The sequence below is a fragment of the Carassius carassius genome, chromosome 28, assembly GCF_963082965.1.
Source record: "Carassius carassius chromosome 28, fCarCar2.1, whole genome shotgun sequence".
Classification (NCBI taxonomy): Eukaryota; Metazoa; Chordata; class Actinopteri; order Cypriniformes; family Cyprinidae; genus Carassius; species Carassius carassius.
In genome coordinates, this window is record NC_081782.1 from 16,370,851 (window position 1) to 16,394,629 (window position 23,779).

Genomic DNA, 23,779 nt, shown 5'->3' on the forward strand with positions numbered 1-23,779 from the left:
CTAGCATGACAAGCTGAAATGTGCTCCAGGGAGTACTGGTTTTGATTTTTTTGCCAGCTGACTGTCATACAGAAGAGGTCAGGCAAAACTTCACGTAACATTGCACGGTATAGAACGCAATGATTAACTGTTTTTATTACATGGTCGCTATTGCTTTGTCTGTTATTACATTTGATATGAGTGTTTATGCATTTTTAACCTAAAACACAGCGGTGTCCATCTGTGTACTCTGTCAAACATACATAACTATAAGCCAATCATAAAAGTAGTCTACAATCTGCTGCGCCTATTCAAACAGAGCGATCTGATGAGGGGGTCAAAACTGGACAGAAAATAGCTATTCTAAATTATGTTTTTTATGTAAAAATCTTGATAACGTTATAAGTGGTCCTCAGAGAAACAGTAAAAAATATTTACATGAGTTCTGTTATAAATGTCTACATATTCCACTTTGTTCTTGATGCACTATAGTTTACACATAGTCAGATGTGACTAAACAAAAAGGGTTTTCTTGATAAAAAAAAAGAGGTCTAACTTATTTAGAATGTAATCAGAACTCACCACTCAGCAAACTGTGAATATCAAAAGTTTGAAAGTGTATTTCTTCATTTTATGGATGTACAGTTGAGTGAGTGTGAGCCAGTCCAGTCTGCAGTGCATAATTTATCATCCCTAAACTGCCACAAGGCTCCAGAGGCACACATGGTTACCTTAGATACAGCCTTGTTGGCACACACACACACTTGGCATAAGGCGTCAGTCACTAGAAAACCATTCTGTCAGTCAGCTCGAGTGCCACACTGATGCCAGCCCTGCTATAGATGACCTCGTTTTTTTTTTTGTTTTTTTTTTACTGAGAGCTCCCACGATGACATCACATTTCCATTACTCCATTAAAACTGACATTTGCTACACATTAAAGCAGACGTGTCCTTGAGGAAGTACTCTGTTTAAGTACGATTTTTAAAAGGGGAAATATCATGAAATTTTATAATTCGTTATCTCATAAAGAATATTTACGATTCTTCTTCATGCAATGAACCTTGCTGACATCATTTATCATTATAAATAATAATGATAATGATAATAAAAGATAAAAAAAAAACAGTTATTATAACCCCTTTAAATGAACTGGAATGCTTCTAGGTTGCAGGGAGTCAGTCAGATTAATGGAAACCTGTTCTACTATGAAGATGTAACCACACGCACGTTGTTGGGAGGGCAGATATCTGCACAGGGGACACAAGAGGTCTGCATGACAAGCATCTGGCCCAATGCTCTTGTGGATTAGCACACTAAATATATCCACTTTCAGTGGCAACATTATACAGAAACATAACTATGTGTGTTTGTAACAGATAGAGAGGCAGGAAGAGACAAGAGGTATCTAATGTAATTCATTTTGACCCAGTAGAGTGCAATTAGAATCATTCTATCATTAGAATCAGAGCATTTTGTTGCTGGTTTAATGTGTTTGTTTCCTGTTTTCTTGCAGATCAGTGTAAAATGAGTTATCTGCTCTGGGACGGATTAATACTGATTCTCCTCTCAACAACAGAGAGAGAGAGAGAGAGAGAGAGAGAGAGAGAGAGAGAGTATTTGAGAAAAAGAGACAGTTAACTGACTTTCTGTGGTGATGATTATCTGGGTCAGTGCAGACTTTAGTTATTCTGACCCGGCTCTTGTAATCAAGACAGTGAAGAACAACACTGAGTGCTCTTAGCAACACCTCATCTTATTATATAAAGCAATATAAAGCAATATTCAAGGTTTCTCAGAAAGATCTGTTTGATATTTGCACAGGTGACTCAGAAATCCTGAAAGATAGAAACATAGATACTGGCATTTGATAACTACATGACAGTCACTTGTGGTGCTTGATTTCCATTATTCAGATAAAGACTTGAGGTTTTATTAGTTGTGCAAGTATCATTGTTGCTATTGTTCATACTTAACATAAGAGATTTGAACGAACACTAACGTATTAAACTTAATTACACAGATCATCTCACGTTTCCAACCTTAAAGGAATAGTTCACCCCAAAATGAAAATTTTCATCTTTATAAGTTTCTTTCTTATGTTGAACACAAACAGTGAGAAGAACCAAACAGTTGTTGGTCCCCATTCACTTCCATAGGAAAATAAATACTATGTAAGTCAATAGGAATCATCAGTTGTTTGATTACCAGCGCTCTTCAAAATATCTTCTTTTATGGTCAGCATAAGAAAGAAGCTCATAAAGATTTAAAAAAGACAACAAATGATGACAATTTTAATTTTGGGGTGAACTATTCCTTTAATTTGTACATTTAAGGAGATCAAATGAAAGTGAATTTTGTTTCTTCCCATTTTTGTCATTTGTAATGTATTTTAATGTTATTTAGTTAGTATGCATTTCTAGCGTGTTTTCCTTATGGTGTTTTGTCCTTGTGAGTATGACTTTGTATACAAGTATTGCCAATGTTGGATAGGGGATATTTTTTACAGTGTAGCAGAGAAATATAAATGTGTGAGATAAAATTCAAATTCTTCTTCTGCCCTTGAGCAGAGACCCTTCTCCCTGGTGTTTTTGAGAAGAGCTGGCAATGAAACTATTACTGTTCCAAAGTTTGCCAAGGGATTCACAGAAGTGACGGTTGGTTCTGTCCTCTGCTGCATCTCGATGATCTAAACTTAACCATGAAATGACACAATGAGCCAAACCGATAAAAAATAAGAGGTCAAAGGCCACTCTATGTCCTCACCTTTTTACTACAATTTTACAGATAACAGGCAAGGTCTAATATAAGCCACTATTTATGTCTTGTTCTTTTGCCAGGTATCTGAAGGCCTGTAGGAGGGGTGCTGTTTTCTGTCTTTGGTTGCACAGGATAATGCATCCCTAATGTGAATTATATGCTACTGTTCTATGCAACACTCATGTATGAGTTCCCTCTTTTAGCTTTCACAACTAGACCTTTATGTTTGCTTTCAGAAACAGGGACAAGTACATACTAACAAAATTGTATCTTTTGGGTGTTTTTCTTGAGGACAAAAACTTTAATTTTCCCCAAGGCCTTTTTTTTGGACTCTGGATCTTTATTGCGAGGGTCAAGCAAGTTTCCCATATTTCACAGCTGTGTGTGTCTAGACATTTCTTTTTCTATTCCAAAAATGTAGGCTGTTTTTCCTCAAAGTCCATGTGAAACTAGAGGTTCCCATCATGCTGCATTTGGTCCTGTTGACTTGGTTTGTGGTGATGTGCTGCTTTTCAAAGACATTATGAAAGCAGTTGTTTTTGTTTGAAATATAACATATTTCAGCAACAGAAGTGTCATCCCAGGATGTTTACTGGAGGGCTTAATGCTAGTGAGCTTGGTTTAGTCTGTAGTCTGTGCTTGAAAATATATTTTTCACCCTGTGGGTTTTCTGCAGGCAAGCTTTGAATTCTTCATTCCTCTGTGCACATTGTTTTTAATTTAATTTTTTCTAGCTGTATCTATAAGATATATAGGTTATAGGTTTAATAAATAAGTTTAATTTCACAATAAAATGTGAGTGATCGTGTAAATTATATTGGCTTAACTAGTGGCAAGAGTTTGAGGCAGGACTATCTGTTCAACCAATGGCAGATTTTGCAATTCATTTTATGCACAGAAATTACACATTTCAGGTCAAAGTGTGTGTGTGAATGTGTTTTTTATAGTTAATATAATTTGTAATATAATTGTATATTTAAATATTTGTATATTAATTTTATTTAATGGCAAATATATGCAAATAGACATGTGACAGTGCTGACAGTGCACATTTGAATATTTCTTGGTTGTTTGCTTTGGATGCTCAGAACAGAAGCAGTTGAAGACTGTCTGGTTAAAGGTATTCAAACAATCCGGGCACGTCACAGCAGTGAGATTGGCCCAGTGACCCCGGCACACATTTGGAGACAAAAACGGTCAGGAGGAGCAGGAGAGAGCCTCTTACATGGCAGGGGGTTTGAGAGGCGATGAAAAAGGATTTGAGGAGCTGTGTGTGTGTCATTCCAGACAGAGGGAAGACAGTGGAATGTAAGAGCTGAGATCAGGAGGCAAAGTCCGTGTCTCCTGAGCTCTGATTGGTCCATGTGTGGTTGGAATGCATAAAAATAAGAGAGCGGAAATGAAAGAGCCGGAATGTTTATCTAAATGCCATCTATCAGTTATTTGGACTTCTAGTGTCACTAATGTCTGTCTATGTTCAATACCTGAGACATTTTCACTGTGGAGAGGTTTTCATTTAACAGTTGACGCAGATTTGCTTTTTGTGTGTGTGTTTGATGGTACTGTGTGAATCTGGCACTTTTAAATTCCTAACCAGGCCACTTAAAGGGCAGGAATTTTCATTTTTCTTCATCTTTTTCTTATTCAGTGTAACAGAACTGAAAAGTTTCATATTTATTTCCTATTTATGTTCTTTTTTTATTTATTTATCAATTATATTTATTATATCAAATATTTATTTAATGTACATATATTATTATTATTACTATTATTGTTGTTGTTAGACATTTATTGGATCTACATTATTGATCACTGGCTTTGAACAATGACAGAAAATAAAACTAAAAGTTACTAGACAATGGAGAATTATGTTAATTAATGATAATTCAGAGGTTTAGAATGGAACTTCTGAGTTTTTATAATGAATATATATATATATATATATATACATATATGTATATATATATTACAGTGAATTTTATATGAATTTATGAAATTATACTACTGAAATTTGAACCTCATGCCAGATTAGGAAGGTTGTGATGTTCTTTGACTAGATTTGAGTGTAAAAACTCAGAATTGGCCACTTTGCAGAGCAGTGTGAGTGTAACCTTTGCTGTTTTCCTGAAATGGACATACATGAATGAGACATGTGCCTTCAAGAATACATGCTCACCAAAAACTCCTAGCAAAGTGGGGAGATTTGTAAACAGAGAGCTAGGTCTGTTCATTGCTGTCAAATTATTGCTGTTCATTACTGGGCCTCCCCTCTCGCATGTTTCAAAGCCTTGATAGAAAAAACAAGACACCCATTTCAATAATCCTTTGAGGACATTGAATCATATCATCATTAACAGCAGCCACCAGCAGAGAAATGAGCTAGATGTGATCGATTTATGTACCATTATGTTTCAGAAAATGGAGTGTATGTGTATGTATGAGTGTGTGAGAGAGAGAGAGTTGGAGGAGGAGGGACTAGGGGCTTTATTTGTTCATCTCAGCGTGTGTGTGAGTTCTGGAGAGCTACTCAATGGGGAAACATCTGAGAGAACCACAGGACTCTGACTAGTGTGCTACTTTTAACATGTCCCAGTGAGGGTGAGTGTGTGGTTTTCAATACATACTTTTATTTGAGTTAGTTGTACTGTGCATATAAAAGTATATGTAACTAGTGCTTAATTACTAATATTGTACTTTTACATGTATTAGACTGATGCATTCTGTCATATATTGCTCATCTAGGTATTTAATATGTTGTTCCATGACTTGAGTGTTAACGTATTCCTTCATGTGTTGTATTAGGGCTGCTTTTACAGCACAAAGAAGCAACATATTGCTTTAGAAGGGTTCAGGTAGCACTGGCTTTGATTGGAAACACTCATCAAGCCTGGCTGTAAACTCCAGGATCAGAGGCTCAAAAGGCCTGGATTGAAGCAGATCAAATGATTAGACTCCCTCCTACAGTTCCCTCAGCCTCTGTGTGCTTCAGAGCGCTTTTAAAACTCAGGGTGTGCCACCCTGATCTTAAACTATTTCCTTTCCCTGAGGGGACCTACTAATGAGAGTAGCCTTTAAACTCATAAATGAGTGTTGTGCACATTGGGGTCTGTTGTATAGTCCTGGTCTAAATGTCTCTTTTAGAACTGAGAAAATCTGTGTTTGAGGTCTTAACAGTCTTTGACCAAAAAATCTCTAAAATGGAAGATGTTGCCCTTGGCTTTTAAGCAGAGATAATGAGCTGTTATAGTATACAGCAATTATTGGTGCAAATTGTAGTTGGAGAGAAACTTTCTGTGATATCACCTCTTCAGTATTAGAAGTGGCTGTGGGTTGTTACAGGGCCTGAGGAATGAAACCACGGGGGCTTTTCGTAATTCAGATGTGTAATTTTCTCGACGAGACAGGTCTGTCAGGTGAAGACATGTTGTTGTTGTTCTGATAAGTGATAAGCCTTTTTCACACTTCCGGGTTTTGTGTTTCCGGTGCTCACCAACGCCGGGTAAACTTACTTCCGGTGACAACAACAATGGCCGAGACCAAGAATAGGTGTTGCTGTAGCGTCCCTCAGTGCAGCAATTCTAAGCAAAAACAACCTTATTTGAGTTTTCACGGGTTTCCAATGAACGAAGACCAAAAAAAGAAATGGGTCATCGCTATTAGACGGGATGAAGGGTCTACGTTCGTCATTCGGAGAGGCAGCACGTATGTCTGCAGTCAGCATTTTACCGCTGACGACTACATTCCAGGAAGTTCGCGGCTAAAAGTCGGTGCCATTCCCAGTCGTTTCCCTTGGAATAATTTCTATGTACTCCCTCAAAGACTATCAGCTTTTGAGAGATCTGCCGTTCGACTTGGCGCGGATGTACGTGTTCAGGAGCAGCCGGTGGTCACAGAAGATGCATCCAATGAATCCAGTCATATTGAGGAACATGACTACGCGGCACGCCCACCTGCTGGTAAGCACTAATGTTGACTTTTGCTTGTGTATTTCGGTGATAACAGTGTAGACTGTGTGTGTGTATATATATATATATATATATATATATATATATATATATATATATATATATATATATACACACACACACACACACATACATATATATATATGTATGTGTGTGTGTGTGTATATATATATACGTGTGTATACATACACGCACACATGTATGTATATATATATATATATATATATATATATATACACACACACACACTATATATATATATATATATATATATATATATATATATGTATATATAGTGTGTGTGTGTATATATATATATATATATATATATATACATACATGTGTGTGTGTATATATATATACAAATATACGTAATTAGTTGCTAACTATACTATTTTACATTTTTATAGGTGCATTAGATGAGGCTCTGCAGTACATTGAAGACCTGGAGGCTAGGCTGCAGAAAATGTCATTAGAGAAACAAACAACAATGAGCAGATTTTGTGTTTCTGATCACACAATGAAATATTACACAAAGTTTCCCTCACAGGAAGTTTTCCAGGTGTTCTGGGAATCTGTTTGCCCATCTGCCAGCAATCTTGTGTACTGGACTAAGGCACAGAGGATGTCACAGGAAGCCTTCCCAAGCCCTAGCCCTGCACGGAAGATCCAGCTCATAGATGAACTGTTCATGTATTCCTGTCGGGTAGCTGCTGGACTGAAGGAACAAGTAATCGCCGACATTTTCGGGGTAAGCGTGGCCACAGTGAGCAGGGCCATTATCACCTGGGCTAACTACCTGTTCTTTGTGTTGGGTTCAGTACCTATTTGGATGTCCAGGCAACAAATATGCTTCTCCATGCCAAATAAGTACAGTTTGTTCTGTCCAAACCTGCGAGTCATCCTGGATTGCACAGAAATCCGCTGTGAGAGCCCCACATCTCTGACACTCCACTCAGAGATCTTCTCCAGCTACAAGAGCACTACAACATTTAAAGGTCTGGTTGGAGTAGCTCCGTGTGGTGCAATGACTTTCATCTCCCAGCTTTACACAGGTTCAATCTCCGACAAAGAGATCACAAAGAAGTCCGGCATTTTGGACCTGCTTGAACCTGGAGATGAGGTCATGGCAGACAAGGGGTTCACAATCGAGGATATGCTCTCCAGTGTTAGTGCTAGACTGATCATTCCACCTTTCAAACGTGCTAAGCAGTTCAGCAAACAGGACTGTGAAAAAACACAGGCCATTGCATGCCTCAGAATTCTGGTGGAAAGGGTCATTCGAAGGGTCAAGGAAAACCACATTTGGGATTCTGTTGTGCCACTCACCTTGTCAGGAAGCATCAATCAGATCTGGCATAATTGCTGTTTTATGATTAATTACCAGGGACCAATGTTTCTTGAGGATATATGTATAATATAATAAATATGAGATATTTACACTGAGGTTAATTTTTACAATAGTAGTGATACTTTAAATGTTTAATGGTAACATAATTAAATAAATTGTTTTTATTTTTTTACTTTGTACTGTAACATTTGATCAAATGTATATTGTCATTGTTTATACTAAGTTTCCTGAAAATAATTTGACAGACACAATGAAATAGTTGACAACAAAATGCTTTTTTTAATAAGAATTCATTAAAAACAAATGTCAACTCAGTTCTGTTGTTCATTTTTATTCACACAATATAAATACATATAGAATTAGTAAATGTGTATGCATACATATAATCACATATATTACACAAGATCAAATTAAAAAGATAAGCATGTATTCACCATTCTGTACATAAATGTGGGTATATATACCATTATAAGAATAAATCCAAAGGTCAGAAAATGAACAGAAACTGTCCTGTTCATAACACTGAAAGATACACATTCATATAAACACTATAATAGTACATGTCTAGCTTGTCTTTCATTGATGCTATGAAGGCATCATCTCGCCAGATCCTCTGTATTGTGAAATCTGATTTTGTGTCAGTCACAAAGTCACACCACTGTAGACCAGTCACTGCAAGCTGGCCTTGAACCTGCCAGTAGTACTTGTGGGTCTCTTTAAGTTTGGCTTGTCCTCTTTGTAGTTTCATAAATGGAACCTGGGCAATGTTATCAGCAGATGTGCTTTTTACCTCCACTAGGCCAAATTGGAATGTTTCAGATGGATCATACACTCGTCCATCTGGACTGGCTCCTAGATGTGGTGCTTCTGGATTGATAATAAAACCACACGGTAGGACACATAACACTGGCTGTCTCAGAATATTTTCTCAAAATATCTGGCTCAAGTTCGAGGCCACGTTTCATAGCACTTGTCTGCCTCGTACCCTTGATGATTCTTAGCGCTAATGACTGACCAGTTGAATCCCCCAGTACATGACAAACCTCCCTGAACCTGCTTGCAGTAACCCTTGATTGCCGCATTTGTCCCCAAGCAGTACATTTTGACTGTAGTCTTGTGGCCTCTTCAATCTGACAAGCGGAACAATGGGTAACCTTTATAGACTCCAGATGAAGTGATTGATGGTGTGTGGGCACATATTTAAAATTACAGCCAAGCTGATAGCCAAGCACAGGTAGTGGGGGGAAATTAACAACAGGAACATCTGCAGCTATAGGGGGACATTGGTATGAAAGTGGACTACCACGAGGCACAGGACCGAATTGTGAGGGGACCAACTCTATTTTTGACATGCCCTCTAGTATGTGTGCCAGCAAAGGCCGGGGATGGATCTGACTCAGTTTTGTACCAGAAGCCAAGACATCTGGATCTGGAAGGGGACCTAAAGAAATTAATACAAACTATTAGTCTTGAACACATTAAGTTGTAGCTGAGTACACGTGTACTCATACAGTGTTGTGTATTACCTGTGTAAGCCCTGTATAGGGTAGACTTGATTCCAGTCTTCCCAACTGACTTTGGCTTCAGGACAACAAGTTCACTCACTGCTTCTGGATGGACTCCCTTAGTATAAAACAAACAAATGCAGTGTTAAAGTATTCTGGAAACACTTCATAATAAGGTTATATAATATATTGACATTAGTTTATGCATTTATGCACTATGAAATAATAATGAGTAATAACAGTTAACAGATTGTATTAATCTTGGGTGATGTTTATTTATACCTTTGTTACTTAATTTGCACTCTTGTGCATTATTAGTCCATAATGCTTTGATGTTAACATGTACTTACTTGTTTGTTTGAGTTGATACTATAGTGTTCTTACCAATTGCAGAAAAGGAAAAATACATGCCTGTGTTCTTGGACGATGCCATCTCTGTGGTTCACTCGTGCAGGCCAGTGGTGGTGGGACAGACTGCAAATTCAGCTGCACATAGTGGGCCGTCTGATACAAAAGTGCTGTCAGATGGTTGCACAACCCTTTACCAGCTGCACAGCTGCACATATAGGCAGAAATACAAACAACCTCTTCTGTCTCCAATGAAACCTGTTTGAGAAGACGATAGTTTAGCTAATTATTTGTAATTTTATGCTGTGAGTTACATTAAAGGGATAATTCACTTCAAAATGTAAATTAATACTGAAAAAGTTTCTGTTGCCCTCATAGTATTTGTTGCCATATTTGTCAACACCCACTAAGTGCTCCTGCCGACTTCCATAGTAGGAAAGAAAAAATACTATGGAAGTCAATGGGACCAGTAAACTGTTTAGTTACTGACATTCTTCAAAATATCTTCCTTTGTGTTCAGCAGAAGAAATAAATTCATACAGGTTTGAAACAACTTGAGGGTGAGTATTGTACCGTTATATGATGACAGAATTTTCATTTTGAAGTGAACTATCCCTTTAAGTGCTGTTAATTGAAATCTGCAAACAGCAGCAAAAGCAAGAAATACAGCTGTAGTCTGCAACCGCAGAAGCAATGAAATAGACATAACTAAAAACCAACAAAGAAAACCTTAAGACAGGTGAAACTAAAATAAAGGGAAATAAAAATAGAAATACTGCAACCGCAGTAACTTGATATCAGAACGATCTGACTAACTCATATAAGCCAACAGGCATATTATAACCTCAAGTGTGTGGGGCTCCTCATTTTTCCTCATAGATCGATAACACCTAGCTCTCACTACCACCATGCGATCAACAACATTAGAGACTGAACACATAAAAATGGTTAGCAATTCATAGCTTCGTAATGTTGCAAGTGCTAACGCCAGAGATAGTTGTCAACTTACCTTGATACTTGTGAATAAATTCCTCAACGAAGAATTTATAGCCCTTGCTCAGCCTTGTTTCTTTAACTGTTGAGTGCCGTCCAACAATTCTGTCTACATCCTCAAATCTGAGTCGAGGCAGTGTCGAGAGAGAAGTTGTGAAATACCGCTCCATTTTCAAAACACGTAGTATCAGCTCTGGCGGAAATCCGTTTACCCGGCGTGACGTAGTTTCCGGTTGCGTGTGAAAAAGGCGAATTGAACATTCTCCTGTGCTGTGAGTTTTTAAGTGATTTATGTCAACGGATCAGTTTTAATGGTCTCTCTGAGCCACCAATTTAAATTCAAGCCAAAAACATTTTAGTTTGGTACTTTGGATGAAAGATTTAGTTAGTTTTTGATATAGAAGCATCTCTCTGTCTGAGGTAATTTGCTAGTTTGATGGGAAAGGGCCATGGGAACAGTCTAAACTGATTCCCCTCGGCCATGTTTCTCGTTTCAGTGTGATCCTGGAGATTCAGGAGGCTGATGATTACAGGTTGAGCTAATTAAGGGTTTGGAGAATACTCATCACAGTCCTCCACAAATCACACTGAGCTCATCAAGTCTCTAGAGCACATCAAAGAGAGCACATACAATCTGCTGGAGTAGCAGCGTGCATCTTTTTGTTTATCCTCCTTTTCTGGTGTTGATTTAAACATGTGTAATTATTTTATGTCCTTAACTCTGTAGGTTTTTCTAGTCAGGGTTTGTGACAGAGCAGATCTCAAAAAACAGAGATTTTATTTATTTTAAATATGTAATATTACATGCATACTACCATTCAAAAGTCTGTTTTGAAAAAAAATATATTTTATAATTCAGTAAAAAAAACTATATTGTTGTGAAATATTGCTAGAATTAAAAAAATACAACCCGAATTCCGGAAAAGTTGGGACGTTTTTTAAATTTCAATAAAATGAAAACTAAAGGAATTTCAAATCACATGAGCCAATATTTTATTCACAATAGAACATAGATAACCTAGCAAATGTTTAAACTGAGAAATTTTACACTTTTATCCACTTAATTAGCTCATTTAAAATTTAATGCCTGCTACAGGTCTCAAAAAAGTTGGCACAGGGGCAACAAATGTCTAAAAAAGCAAGCAGTTTTGAAAAGATTCAGCTGGGAGAACATCTAGTGATTAATTAAGTTAATTGAAATCAGGTCTGTAACATGATTAGCTATAAAAGCTTTGTCTTAGAGAAGCAGAGTATCTCAGAAGTAAAGATGGGCAGAGGCTCTCCAATCTGTGAAAGACTGCGTAAAAAAATTGTGGAAAACTTTAAAAACAATGTTCCTCAACATCGAATTGCAAAGGCTTTGCGAATCTCATCATCTACAGTGCATAACATCATCAAAAGATTCAGAGAAACTGGAGAAATCTCTGTGCGTAAGGGACAAGGCCGGAGACCTTTATTGGATGCCCGTGGTCTTCGGGCTCTCAGACGACACTGCATCACTCATCGGCATGATTGTGTCAATGACATTACTAAATGGGCCCAGGAATACTTTCAGAAACCACTGTCGGTAAACACAATCCGCCGTGCCATTAGCAGATGCCAACTAAAGCTCTATCATGCAAAAAGGAAGCCATATGTGAACATGGTCCAGAAGCGCCGTCGTGTCCTGTGGGCCAAGGCTCATTTAAAATGGACTATTTCAAAGTGGAATAGTGTTTTATGGTCAGACGAGTCCAAATTTGACATTCTTGTTGGAAATCAGGGACGCCGTGTCCTCCGGGCTAAAGAGGAGGGAGACCTTCCAGCATGTTATCAGCGTTAAGTTCGAAAGCCAGCATCTCTGATGGTATGGGGGTGCATAAGTGCATACGGTATGGGCAGCTTGCATGTTTTGGAAGGCTCTGTGAATGCTGAAAGGTATATAAAGGTTTTAGAGCAACATATGCTTCCCTCCAAACAACGTCTATTTCAGGGAAGGCCTTGTTTATTTCAGCAGGACAATGCAAAACCACATACTGCAGCTATAACAACAGCATGGCTTCGTCGTAGAAGAGTCCGGGTGCTAACCTGGCCTGCCTGCAGTCCAGATCTTTCACCTATAGAGAACATTTGGCGCATCATTAAACGAAAAATACGTCAAAGACGACCACGAACTCTTCAGCAGCTGGAAGACTATATAAGGCAAGAATGGGACCAAATTCCAACAGCAAAACTCCAGCAACTCATAGCCTCAATGCCCAGACGTCTTCAAACTGTTTTGAAAAGAAAAGGAGATGCTACACAATGGTAAACATGCCCCGTCCCAACTATTTTGAGACCTGCAAATCAAAATTGAAATGAGCTCATTTTGTGCATAAAATTGTAAACTTTCTCAGTTTAAACATTTGCTATGTTATCTATGTTCTATTTTGAATAAAATATTGGCTCATGTGATTTGAAAGTCTTTTAGTTTTCATTTTATTAAAATTTAAAAAACTTCCCAACTTTTCCGGAATTCGGGTTGTAGTATTTTTCATTCAGATATGTTTTAAAATGTATTTTTTCCCCTTTGATGGCAAAGCTGAACTTTCAGCATCATTTCTCCAGTCTTTAGTGTCACATGATCCTTCAGAAATCATTTTAATATGTGGTGCTCAAGAAATGCTTCTCATAATTATAAAAGCAGTTGTGCTGCTGCTTAATATTTTCAGGATTCTTTGATGAATAGAAAGTTAAAAAACAACATGTATTTGAAATAGAAATCTTTTTGGCATTATAAATCTCTTTGATATCCTATTTGATCAATTTAATGCATCCTCGCTGAATAATGAATACATTTCTTTCTTTCTTTCTTTCAAAAAAAAAAAACAGACCACATTTCAAATAGTACCATATCAAGTTAAAACAATAAAGACAACCCTTACATGATCTCAAATGGAAAATATATATTAAGTTTACTAGAAATAGGGTTAATGGGCACCATGTGTAATATAACACATGGTGACCATTATAACTATGTTCAAAATTCCAAAGTGCTCATTGGTTTCCCAGTAATAATTCTAAATGTCTAGCTGAATAATTTAACATTTAAATCAATAAATTGTATTATTATATATTGTATTCATATGACCCAAACAGAATTGATAAATGCATTGTAACCTCAAAAGAAAATTTTACAACCAATCTGAGAAGAATTTCTAGATACTGTGTAAACATAACGTATATTCTTTCCATTTGTGTACCATACAGACTGTGTTACTCAGCGGTAAGTCGGTGCCTCGGTCTGGGGCAAATGGCATGAAATGGCCAAAGGTCACACTGAGAATGTGTCTGTGAGGTGGCCCCGACTGGCTTGAGAGGGCAGCTGTTAGCACATTCAGACCCCCCAGGCTGACAGTACATGAGTTCTTTGTAGTTGTGTAGTTGTTTCAGTGTATGTCTTAAGAGAGGGCCTGTTCTGACAAGCGCTGGGAGTTTGTATGTGCTTAAAGTAGGGCCGCATCCTCTCGCTTGAGGACAGTGTCCTGATAAGAGTCTCTCCAGACAGTGCCACTTCTGTTTATTTCCTCTCCTCTCTCTTCAGATTGGCACCAGTAGGATGCTGAGTGCGAGAGGCTGGCGCAAAGCAAATTAGATAACGTGAGGACAATTTTTGCCATCTAATAGCTCATCTCTGTTGTGTTTTTAGGAACGGCAGCGGCTGGAAACAATCTTGAACCTCTGTGCCGAGTACAACAAGGGCGACGGGCCCGCGGGAGATCTGGGCAGGATGGGCGTCTCTGGGCTAGGCTCAAGGGACGGGCTTAACGTCAGACGTCCTTCCTTGGACAGTATGAGCAGTGCTTCCCTAAGGGTGGCGCAGAGACATCGTGAAAGCCAAGAGGAGAACCTGAAGGAGGACAGTAGTAGCACTGAGAGTGCGCAGCAGGACAGACGGACCCCAGCAGCTCTGTTAAATGGACAAAATGGACAGGTCGGACACCCTTTCCTTCTTTAAATGGGAACAATTTATATATGTTTTCACCATTTTCAATCATTGATAATAATAAGAAATGTTGCTTGCGCAACACATCAGAATGATTTCTGAAGGAACATGTTACACAAAAAATTCTGTTTTGCCATCACAGGAATAAATTGCTTTTCAAAATATATTATAATAGAAAACAATTTTTTTAAATTCTAATAATGTTTCATAGTATTACTGTTTTAACTATATTTTCATCAAATGAAAAGCCTTGGTGAGCATGAGAGACTATAAAAGCATTTAAGTACTTTATAAAAGTATTAACTGACCTCAAATATTTGAGCAATAGTGAATATATACAGTACATAATATAAACTGTTTGTGAATTGTATCCAGGCAGAGGACTCTCTGGGATCGGGCAGCATTGGCCGTCTGGAACTGGGATACCTGGAGGAGGAGCGGGTTCGAGTGCTGGCAAAGGTAGATGAGCTCAAAGCTCGAATCACAGAACTGGAGCAGCAACTTCAGGAGTCCAAACAGGAGGTGAGCAGCTCTCATAAACATTTTTATATAGTTAAATACACTGAAGGATATACAGGAAGTCCTTTGCTAATTATAGTGGATAAGAGTCGGAAGCAGAGGGATTTGATGCATAGTGGAACTGAGAATGTCAGATGGAGCTCTCGGGTGTGTTTATGTGGCCTGTGTGAGAATTGCTCTATCTGACGTGTTGATCTGGACAGGCGGAGATGGAAAGAGCTCTGCTGCAGGGAGAGAGACAGGCCGAGCTGGAGCAAATTGAGGCAGAGACAGAGATTATCAACCAGCTGCAGCACAAACTCAGCGAACTGGAGAGCACCATCCAGAGAGAGAAAGACAAGGTAGGATACACACACCACATGAAAGCTCACAAAATGGAATTCTCCATCTTCAGAACACATTAATGCATTCATTTCTCATGTGGAAGCAAAAAATGTTTCCATAAAGGTGTGGTCATATTTAGCATCGCTTGATGAATTTTCATTGTCGAAAACCATCATCTCGAATTTCACAGATTTTGCAAATGGTTCAGTTGGTAGTGCTTGGTTTAAAAGTGACTTTATTAGCCGGGTTTTCATTACATATTTGCTCAAAACTTTAGCTGTATTTTTGAAATGTCTATAAAAATCCTGTTGCAAATTGATGGCGTTTCCATTAACTGATGTTATGCGGCTAAAACGTTTTTTTTTTTCTTTCTCTCTCTCGTGATAAGTCATGGTAACGGATGTTGGTAGATTTACGTAAATTGCAGCCACTGCACTAGCCATTGATTTTAATCAAAGTAGACGTATGCGTGTATCTTAAGTGAAGCAGCGCTGAGAGTTGCTTCTGGGATGCTTCTAAACGTGCCCCAGCGCAGCTGATGTAAACACAAGCATTGGTGGCAATGTTGCAACCATAATGCACTACAGACGTATGCAGTGTAAACTGAGTTTTTTCATTAGGCATATTTTCAATTAGGAGGATAAAGGGAAACACGGCTCTTGCAAGCTGTTCTTCAGACATAAAATTTTGCTGAAATGTGACTGCACCTTAATTGTTAAGAGTTTCAAATCCCCAACCGACGGTTTTGTGTTTTATATTGTTGAGCCTCTCTGGACTGAACAGCCTTTTCTGGTCTCTGACATTTCTTAAAGGCATGCCATTCTGTCGGATGGCCACTCAAGGCCCATTCTGGTCTCGATTGCCATCCCCAGGTAAAAACAAAAAAACAAAAAAGAAAGAGTGAAAGTGCTCATTTAAACTAGCCAAAGCACTTCCCATTACATCTGGTCATTCTACATTGCTCAATAGAGGATCTGAAGACGATAGTCACATTTAAATGCAGTTCACTAGTTTGGTTTTTGGGCAGAAAGCCAAGGTTCTGTCTAGTAATCAAGCATTCATTCACAAGAGGTGTTGTCTTTTTACTCTCCTTTTGTGGTGGTTCTCATCAGGTCCTCTACAAAGCTTGGCAACACTAACAAGCCTTCATTAACCTCTAATCTCCACTGCTTTTTTCCGCACTCACAGTTTTTCCGTTTCTTATGCTCGCCCCCTCGGGTTCAACACTGTTTAGCTTAGTACAGACTCAGGCTTTGGGATTAGCACACTGGCTTTGAGGGACAATAGCTCCAGTGGTGCGAGACTTGGTGACTTACAGTGGGTGTCTTTTTAGAAAGCCTTTTCCTGCACACTGTTTCAGAATTCCAGCTTTTTTTTTTTATTATCCATCAGATTCTGGGTTTCTCTGGGTGTTCTAGTCTCCTTTTTTCGATTCCGCCAAGTATTATGCTCTTGGAGAGATCCTTAAAGGAATAGTTCACAAATAAATGAAAATTATGACTTTCATAAGGCTGACTTTCAGTCTCTGGAATGCAAAAGGGGAAATTATGAACACTGTGCTTGGCGTTCTTTCACCATGGAATTACAGTGAATGGGAACTGAAGCCTTCCAGCTTCAAAAAGGATGCAAAAACAACATAAAAGTATCATAAAAGTGGTCAGTACAACTAAACTGGTGGGACATTTATGTTGTTAAAGGGATAGTTCACCCAGAAATTAAAATTTTGTCATCATTTACTCATTACTGTATGAGTTTCTTTCTTATGTTGTACATAAAAGAAGATATTTTGAAGAATGCTGATAATCAAACAGTTGATGGTCTCCATACAATTTATTTCACTACTACTGAAATCAGCGGCTGGCAAACAACTTTTTTTTGTTCTTCAAAATTCTTTAAAATATCTTATTTTGTGTTCAACATAAAAAAGAAACTTATACAGGGTTGGAACAATCAATAGCAAATCTCAACTGGTTGATTACTTGTATCATCGCAAAATGTAAACTACTGTATATTATAGCTCGGCTCTAATTTTTTAAATACAACTATATGGCATGACACATTAAGATATTAGATCTATTAACATCATGATTTTATATAAAGTTGGTTTGAAAGAATGTATTGTAAAAACAAAAATTAAAAAAATAAATAAATAAATGCACTTTACAAAATAAATTTGACTCAATTGGAATAAATCCATGCAGTTTTCCATAATAACTGATAAAACTTCATAGATTTTTATATCAATTAATTTTTTTATAATAGGCTACTTGTATGGTACCTGTGCACCTTAAAGAGCTTAAAGTCTACATTCATTGTAATTGTTTAGAAAAGAGCAACAACAACAACAAAACTCTCCTTTTGTGTTCCACAGAGAGAAAAAAAAAACTTTGATTAATTAATTATATAAAAATATAAATATTTTATTCAGAGATACTGTGCAATACTTTGGATTGGTTTTTCATAACTGGTTTATTCATTCAGATCTTTATTGATCAGTTTGTTTGCTTTGAACCCGTTTCCCTTACCGCGGTCAGCTGTAATTTGTACTAGATTGATCTCGACCGCAAAAACAATCTGTGCAGTGTTTGTGCAAGCATAGAAAATTCCCCTAAAATCCCTGAAGATGGCTTTTTAAAGTTCCTTAAACAGAATCTGGTTCTTTCTGTGCTTTGATTTATTGATGTTTTGACGTGCTTTGAATGTTGGTTTGGAAAGAACACAATGCATGAATGCCATATGCAGTAGAGTAACTCAACATCTAGCCTTAGAAATATCAGAGGACTAACTTTAAAAAATATTTCTGATGCATTAAGATGCTACTGCAAATCTTTCTTTTTATGATAAAAGAAAAGAAAAAGGGCAGCTTCAAACTAGCCGACGATCCCATACAAATCAATTCCTGTCATCTGAAAAAGCATAATCTGATCTAAACCAGCGGAAAATCATTACATCTGTAGTCTTTAACCAAGAAATGCCTTAGAACAGAAGTCTACAGTCCAGTGCCACTCAGTGTTTTATAAGGCTTAGAGTTCATCCTTTCTGGCTCCACCCACTCTGTTGTGACCTCTAACCTCAGATGCTTCTGCATGGAGTGGATTTGAGCTGTGTGTTCTCTTTCTCTCCCCTTCTCCGGATGGTGTGTTTTCTTTCTAGGAGAGGGCTAATGTTGACGCAGAGCGGGAAGCCCTGGAGAGGCTTCAGGATGGGTACAATGAGTTGACGAGCCAGCTCCATAACTGCCCTGAGTCTCTGAGGGAGCAGTTACAGGAACAACTCAAGAGGGTCAGTGACCATCAGGAACATCAGCACTTTACCGACTGCTTCTGCCCCACAGTTCTGGCTTTATAGACCCCACCATCCAGATACACATTCCCAACTAAGCTCTTTTGGGTTGTCTATGTACCAAATGCACCAAAACCTATTTTTCAGGTTTCTTACATGCTACTGTCTGGTGCCAAAATGTTAATAACACTTAACAATTTACTAATCTATTAATGCAGAAACTAACGTAGTGCTAGTTTTATTTTGATACCTCTTTCACATGATTATTTCCTTCAAACCAGCTAAGCGCAAAACCCACCGGCAAGTCGATTTCATTGGTCAAATCAATCATGCAAGTCAATAAAAGTTCAGAGTTTAGAAAAATCAACAAACATGCTTTTTATCTGGAAGTACAGCCAATTGTATAAGAAGTTTAAGGTTAGTATTTGTTTAAACATTAAATAGGCAGTCAGCTATAACTGACATGCCCAATGAAATCTTTACAACAGCCAAAGGTTTTGCACATAACTTGTTTGGTGGTTAAATCATGAACTTCTCTCTATAGACCACACAGAAAAAAGTAAAAAGACACAAAAATACAAAGCATACTAGGAAGTCTTTGTTTAAAAAATGAAGAAATATCATATTTATTTTGATTAGCATACTTGAAGGAATCTTATCGGACAGTGCTTTTTGATGACTAGCCCTTTTTGCAGGCAGAAATATCCCAAGGGTTGCATGAGAGAGAAGTGATGTCATGTGCCCACTGAGCCTTCAAGCTTCACAGTGTCAGAAATACTTTGATGAATTGACAGCAAGGGCTAGCCAGTGTCCTTGCGATCTGTATATAGAAATGACAGCACTTGATGTTTTTCATAAAATGGATTTATGAAGTCTCAATTAAGTCTCAATGTCATTCCTGTTTTTCCAGTCTTTCAATATATATATATATATATATATATATATATATATATATATATATATATATATATATATATATATATATATATATATATAAAAAAATATAAAAAAATATATAAAAATATAAATATATAATGTGTTGCATAATGTTCCTACTGGTTTCTCCCTGTGGCTTTTTAAGCTGACTTAGCTTGGCTGCTTGCATTGTGCTGTTGTTTATGGGATTCTTTGACTAGTTGTTGACCCCCTGCTTTTATGTATGTGTGTGTAGGAAGCTGAGACTCTTGAAGCTGCGACTAAGCAGTTTGAGGACCTGGAGTTCCAGCAGTTAGAGAAGGAGAGCAGTCTGGAAGAGGAGCGCGAGACCATCAGCCAGCAGTTGCTGCAGGACAGAGCTCAGTACCACAGCAGCGTCGCCAAAAGAAAAGTACATGAAACACAGACACGTAACAAAGCATGGAGCCATTAAGAGCATCTCAAACTCATTTACCAGCTGTTGTTTCCAGGAAAAGGTCACAGCATTGGAAAGCCAAGCCAATCAGCTGGGAATACAGGCTGCTCAGGAGTGTGAGAGGCTAGCCAAAGACAGAAGTGTGGCATTGCAGCTGCTACAGAAGGTACAGGAAATGAAAATGACTTACTATATTCACTTTTTATGTTTTTGCTCATTATAAGAACATTTCAGGTTGAGGACTTTCTCCAAATTTCTCCAAGAATCAGTTGTCTACTTTGTTGCTTGGTCAAAAAAATAAATAAAAAAAGTTCAGCATTAAATGATTTAATTAAAATCTGTGCATTGTCAAACGATTAAACGCATACAAAATAAACATTTTTGTTTGCATAATATATGTGTGTTTTCTGTGTGTTGGAGATGTTACACATCACACAATCGCACGATCGCCTTTAAATTTGTCCAAATGAAGTCCTTAGCAAAGCATATTACTAAAGAAAAATTACGTTTTTATATATTTATGGTAGGAAATTTACAAAATATCTACCTGGGACATAATCTTTACTTAATATCCTAATGATTTTTGGCATAAAAAAAATGCACAATTTTGACCCACACAATGTATTGTTGGCTAATGCTACAAATTGCTACTTATGAGTGGTTTTGTGGTTCAAGGTCACATATTTGATCATAAATACAGTAAAACAGTTGTATTGTGAAATATTATTATAATTAAAAAAAATGTTTTTAAGTTTTCAGCATCAAATATTCCAGTCTTTATTGTCATATGAGATCCATCAGAAATGATTTTAATATGATTTGGTGCTCAAGACATTTATTGCTATTATCGATGTTCAACACATATTTTTGTGTAAATCGTGATAGCCTTTAACTGATTGACCTGGAATCTGTGTTTCAGGAAAAGGAAAGGCTGGCCAATCTGGAGAGAAGATACCAGAGCTTAACTGGTGGAAAGACATTCCCCAAAAGCTCCAACACTATAAAGGAGGTAAGCAAACTATAATCATATGCTTTATGAGCATCTTAGGTCATAAAGATATAACTACTGAATATCTGTTCCCCTGCTTGAATGTATTTGCTGGTTAACATATCTTTAAAATGTTGAGCCTTTCCGAAGTACAGTATGCTCTCAGTATGTGGACCTGTAGTATGTTTCTTAGCGAAACATTTTGCAATTCATCTTTGTAGTTTGGTTTTCTTGGGCTAGGAGAGCTGTAAGGTTCAGCTTTTTAGCCAGATGGTAGCATATGCATCCCCTGTGCCATCCAATAATAATGTGGTTAGTGAAACAGGAAATTAAATCTTTTAGACTCAGGATATTATTTGACTTATAAACCTCCGCCCAGGATGTGCTTCACGTCAGCGAGGCTGACCTGTTAGACGATGACCACCCCTACTCCTTCCCTTTTCATGCTTCCTCATTCCACTCATATCCCATGGTGCCTCAGGAGGTAACTGAACTGTCGATGCATGCAGCCTAGAGCATCTAAAAATGCCAATACTGACTAAAACGTGCTTTGAGAACATGTCAGTACAAAATATCTCAGTTAGTGTTACCTTATTGAAAGCGTTTGGCTTGATGGGATCTGATGTTTGGAGGCTTCCAAAGACAAATCACACTCCCTCTGAAGTTTTGGAAGGAGTTTATCAATTCAACAACATTTTGCCATTTAAATGAATTGGTTTGTTTGGATAGTTCATGTAAATGAACTGATTCAACAAATGATTTACAGATTCATTGTATCCACTGTGTTTTATAGTTTTATTACTTTTCAATCATATATTTATTTTTAATTTAATTAATTATGTGTTTGTTTGGTTATTTATTTATTTATTTTCAAATATTTTGGGTTCAGTAATTTTATTTATTTATTTTTTTTTGTAAAATATCTTATGCTAGGGCTTTATACATATTTAATCAAAAATACAGGAAAGCAGCAATATTGTGAAACATTATTAAAATTGAAATATACAGCTCCCCTGGATGCCTTTATGAACAGAAAGTTGAAAAGAAAAGCATTTATTTGAAAGTTTTACTGATTTTAATCTTTAAAATTGTATTGTATATCATTTTATAGTTATGAAACTAAATAAATATTACTAAGAGTGTATTTATTCCACTTTTTGTGAGTTTTCAGCTATTTTTTTTTAATATTGCCTGTAGTTGGATTACTTGAAACTATAGCTGTGTTCCAAATGACACGCTATACACTATGCACTTATACACTGTTATGCACTATGTACTCAATGTACTGTAGTGTATGAATTATATAAACTTATTTTGTCATTCATAAACTCTCTTCGTTAGAACCCCTCCCCCTTCATCATGTAATTAATGCTGCTATAGTTGAATGTTGATTTATTTATTTTTTTTCTCCAGTTATTTATGTGCATCATCTGGGTATTTAAAGTGCACTTTTTCTTTTTTTTAATTTTCAGTGTGAACACACTAGTTGCACTATTTATATTACAAAATGGCATAGAACAGTGCAAAAGTACATGATTTGGGATGCACTGCTTGAGTAACTTGTAATTTGTAATTACAAGAGTTAGATGTAGGCATGTCGCTGTCACTGTGGTTGTATGAATATGACAGAACTGCTCTCATTGGGTTTTAATGCGAGTAAACTGACAGCTGAACTTGTGTCCTGCGTGAATGGGTTGACTGGTGACATGTCTCAGGAGTACTTGAAGCTGTCGGATGTTTATAAGATGTATGGGAGTGATTTCCATGACATCCAGCTCGCCAACGCTTCCTCACACGGCCTCTCGCTTGCCCTTGACCCAGCTGTAACTGCCCCTCGTGAGGTATCATAGCTGCTCTCTTCTTTCTGCTTCTCTCTTTTAAGCTATAGTCTTACTTACATTTGTGCTGTATATATTTCTTCGCTTTACATCATATACATGGCCATCACAAGCACTGTAGTAGGGTCATAGGTATTAGCACAGTAGTAGGGTCAACGGTTGCCTTTTCCAGTATTATACGGTAATTTATCATAAACATTCTGACAAATTAAGTGTTGAAGAAATAGTTGAGAAAATAAAATATATATATATATTGCAAAAAATGTACTAAAGATATGAAAAGATGTAGATGAGTTTGTTTTTTGTCATTGGAACAGATTTGGAGAAATTTAGCATTACATCACATGCTCAGCAGTGGATCCTCAGTAGTGAATGAGTGCCGTCATAATCTACAAGTAATCCACATTAATCCAGTCCATAAATTAGTGTTTTATGAAGTAAAAAAAAAAAAAGAAACAAATCCACCATTAAGGCATATTAAATTGTTTGTAAGAAACAAATCCACCATTAAGGCATGTTAAATTTAAAACATTACTTCTGGTTAAAATACGGGTCCACAATCCAAAATTGCATACATTTATTATGTACATTTTGGGTGAACTATTGCTTTAA

General features: G+C 37.2%; 1 protein-coding gene across 16 annotated transcripts in view; it reads left to right on the forward strand.

The window, feature by feature from the left end:
* Positions 1-23,779, forward strand: part of phldb1b (pleckstrin homology-like domain, family B, member 1b) — a 75,996-nt gene that overhangs the window by 36,928 nt on the left and 15,289 nt on the right. For 10 of the 16 annotated variants that reach the window (XM_059514616.1, XM_059514617.1, XM_059514626.1 and 7 more), the window contains 9 exons: positions 14,569-14,853; positions 15,241-15,387; positions 15,588-15,725; positions 16,521-16,580; positions 18,862-18,990; positions 20,162-20,317; positions 20,397-20,507; positions 21,261-21,350; positions 23,045-23,170. In XM_059514616.1, the coding sequence (XP_059370599.1) occupies positions 14,569-14,853; positions 15,241-15,387; positions 15,588-15,725; positions 16,521-16,580; positions 18,862-18,990; positions 20,162-20,317; positions 20,397-20,507; positions 21,261-21,350; positions 23,045-23,170 (1,242 nt within the window). The remainder of the gene's footprint in view (positions 1-14,568; positions 14,854-15,240; positions 15,388-15,587; positions 15,726-16,520; positions 16,581-18,861; positions 18,991-20,161; positions 20,318-20,396; positions 20,508-21,260; positions 21,351-23,044; positions 23,171-23,779) is intronic. The other 6 variants (XM_059514619.1, XM_059514631.1, XM_059514627.1 and 3 more) reach the window with 4 other exon arrangements.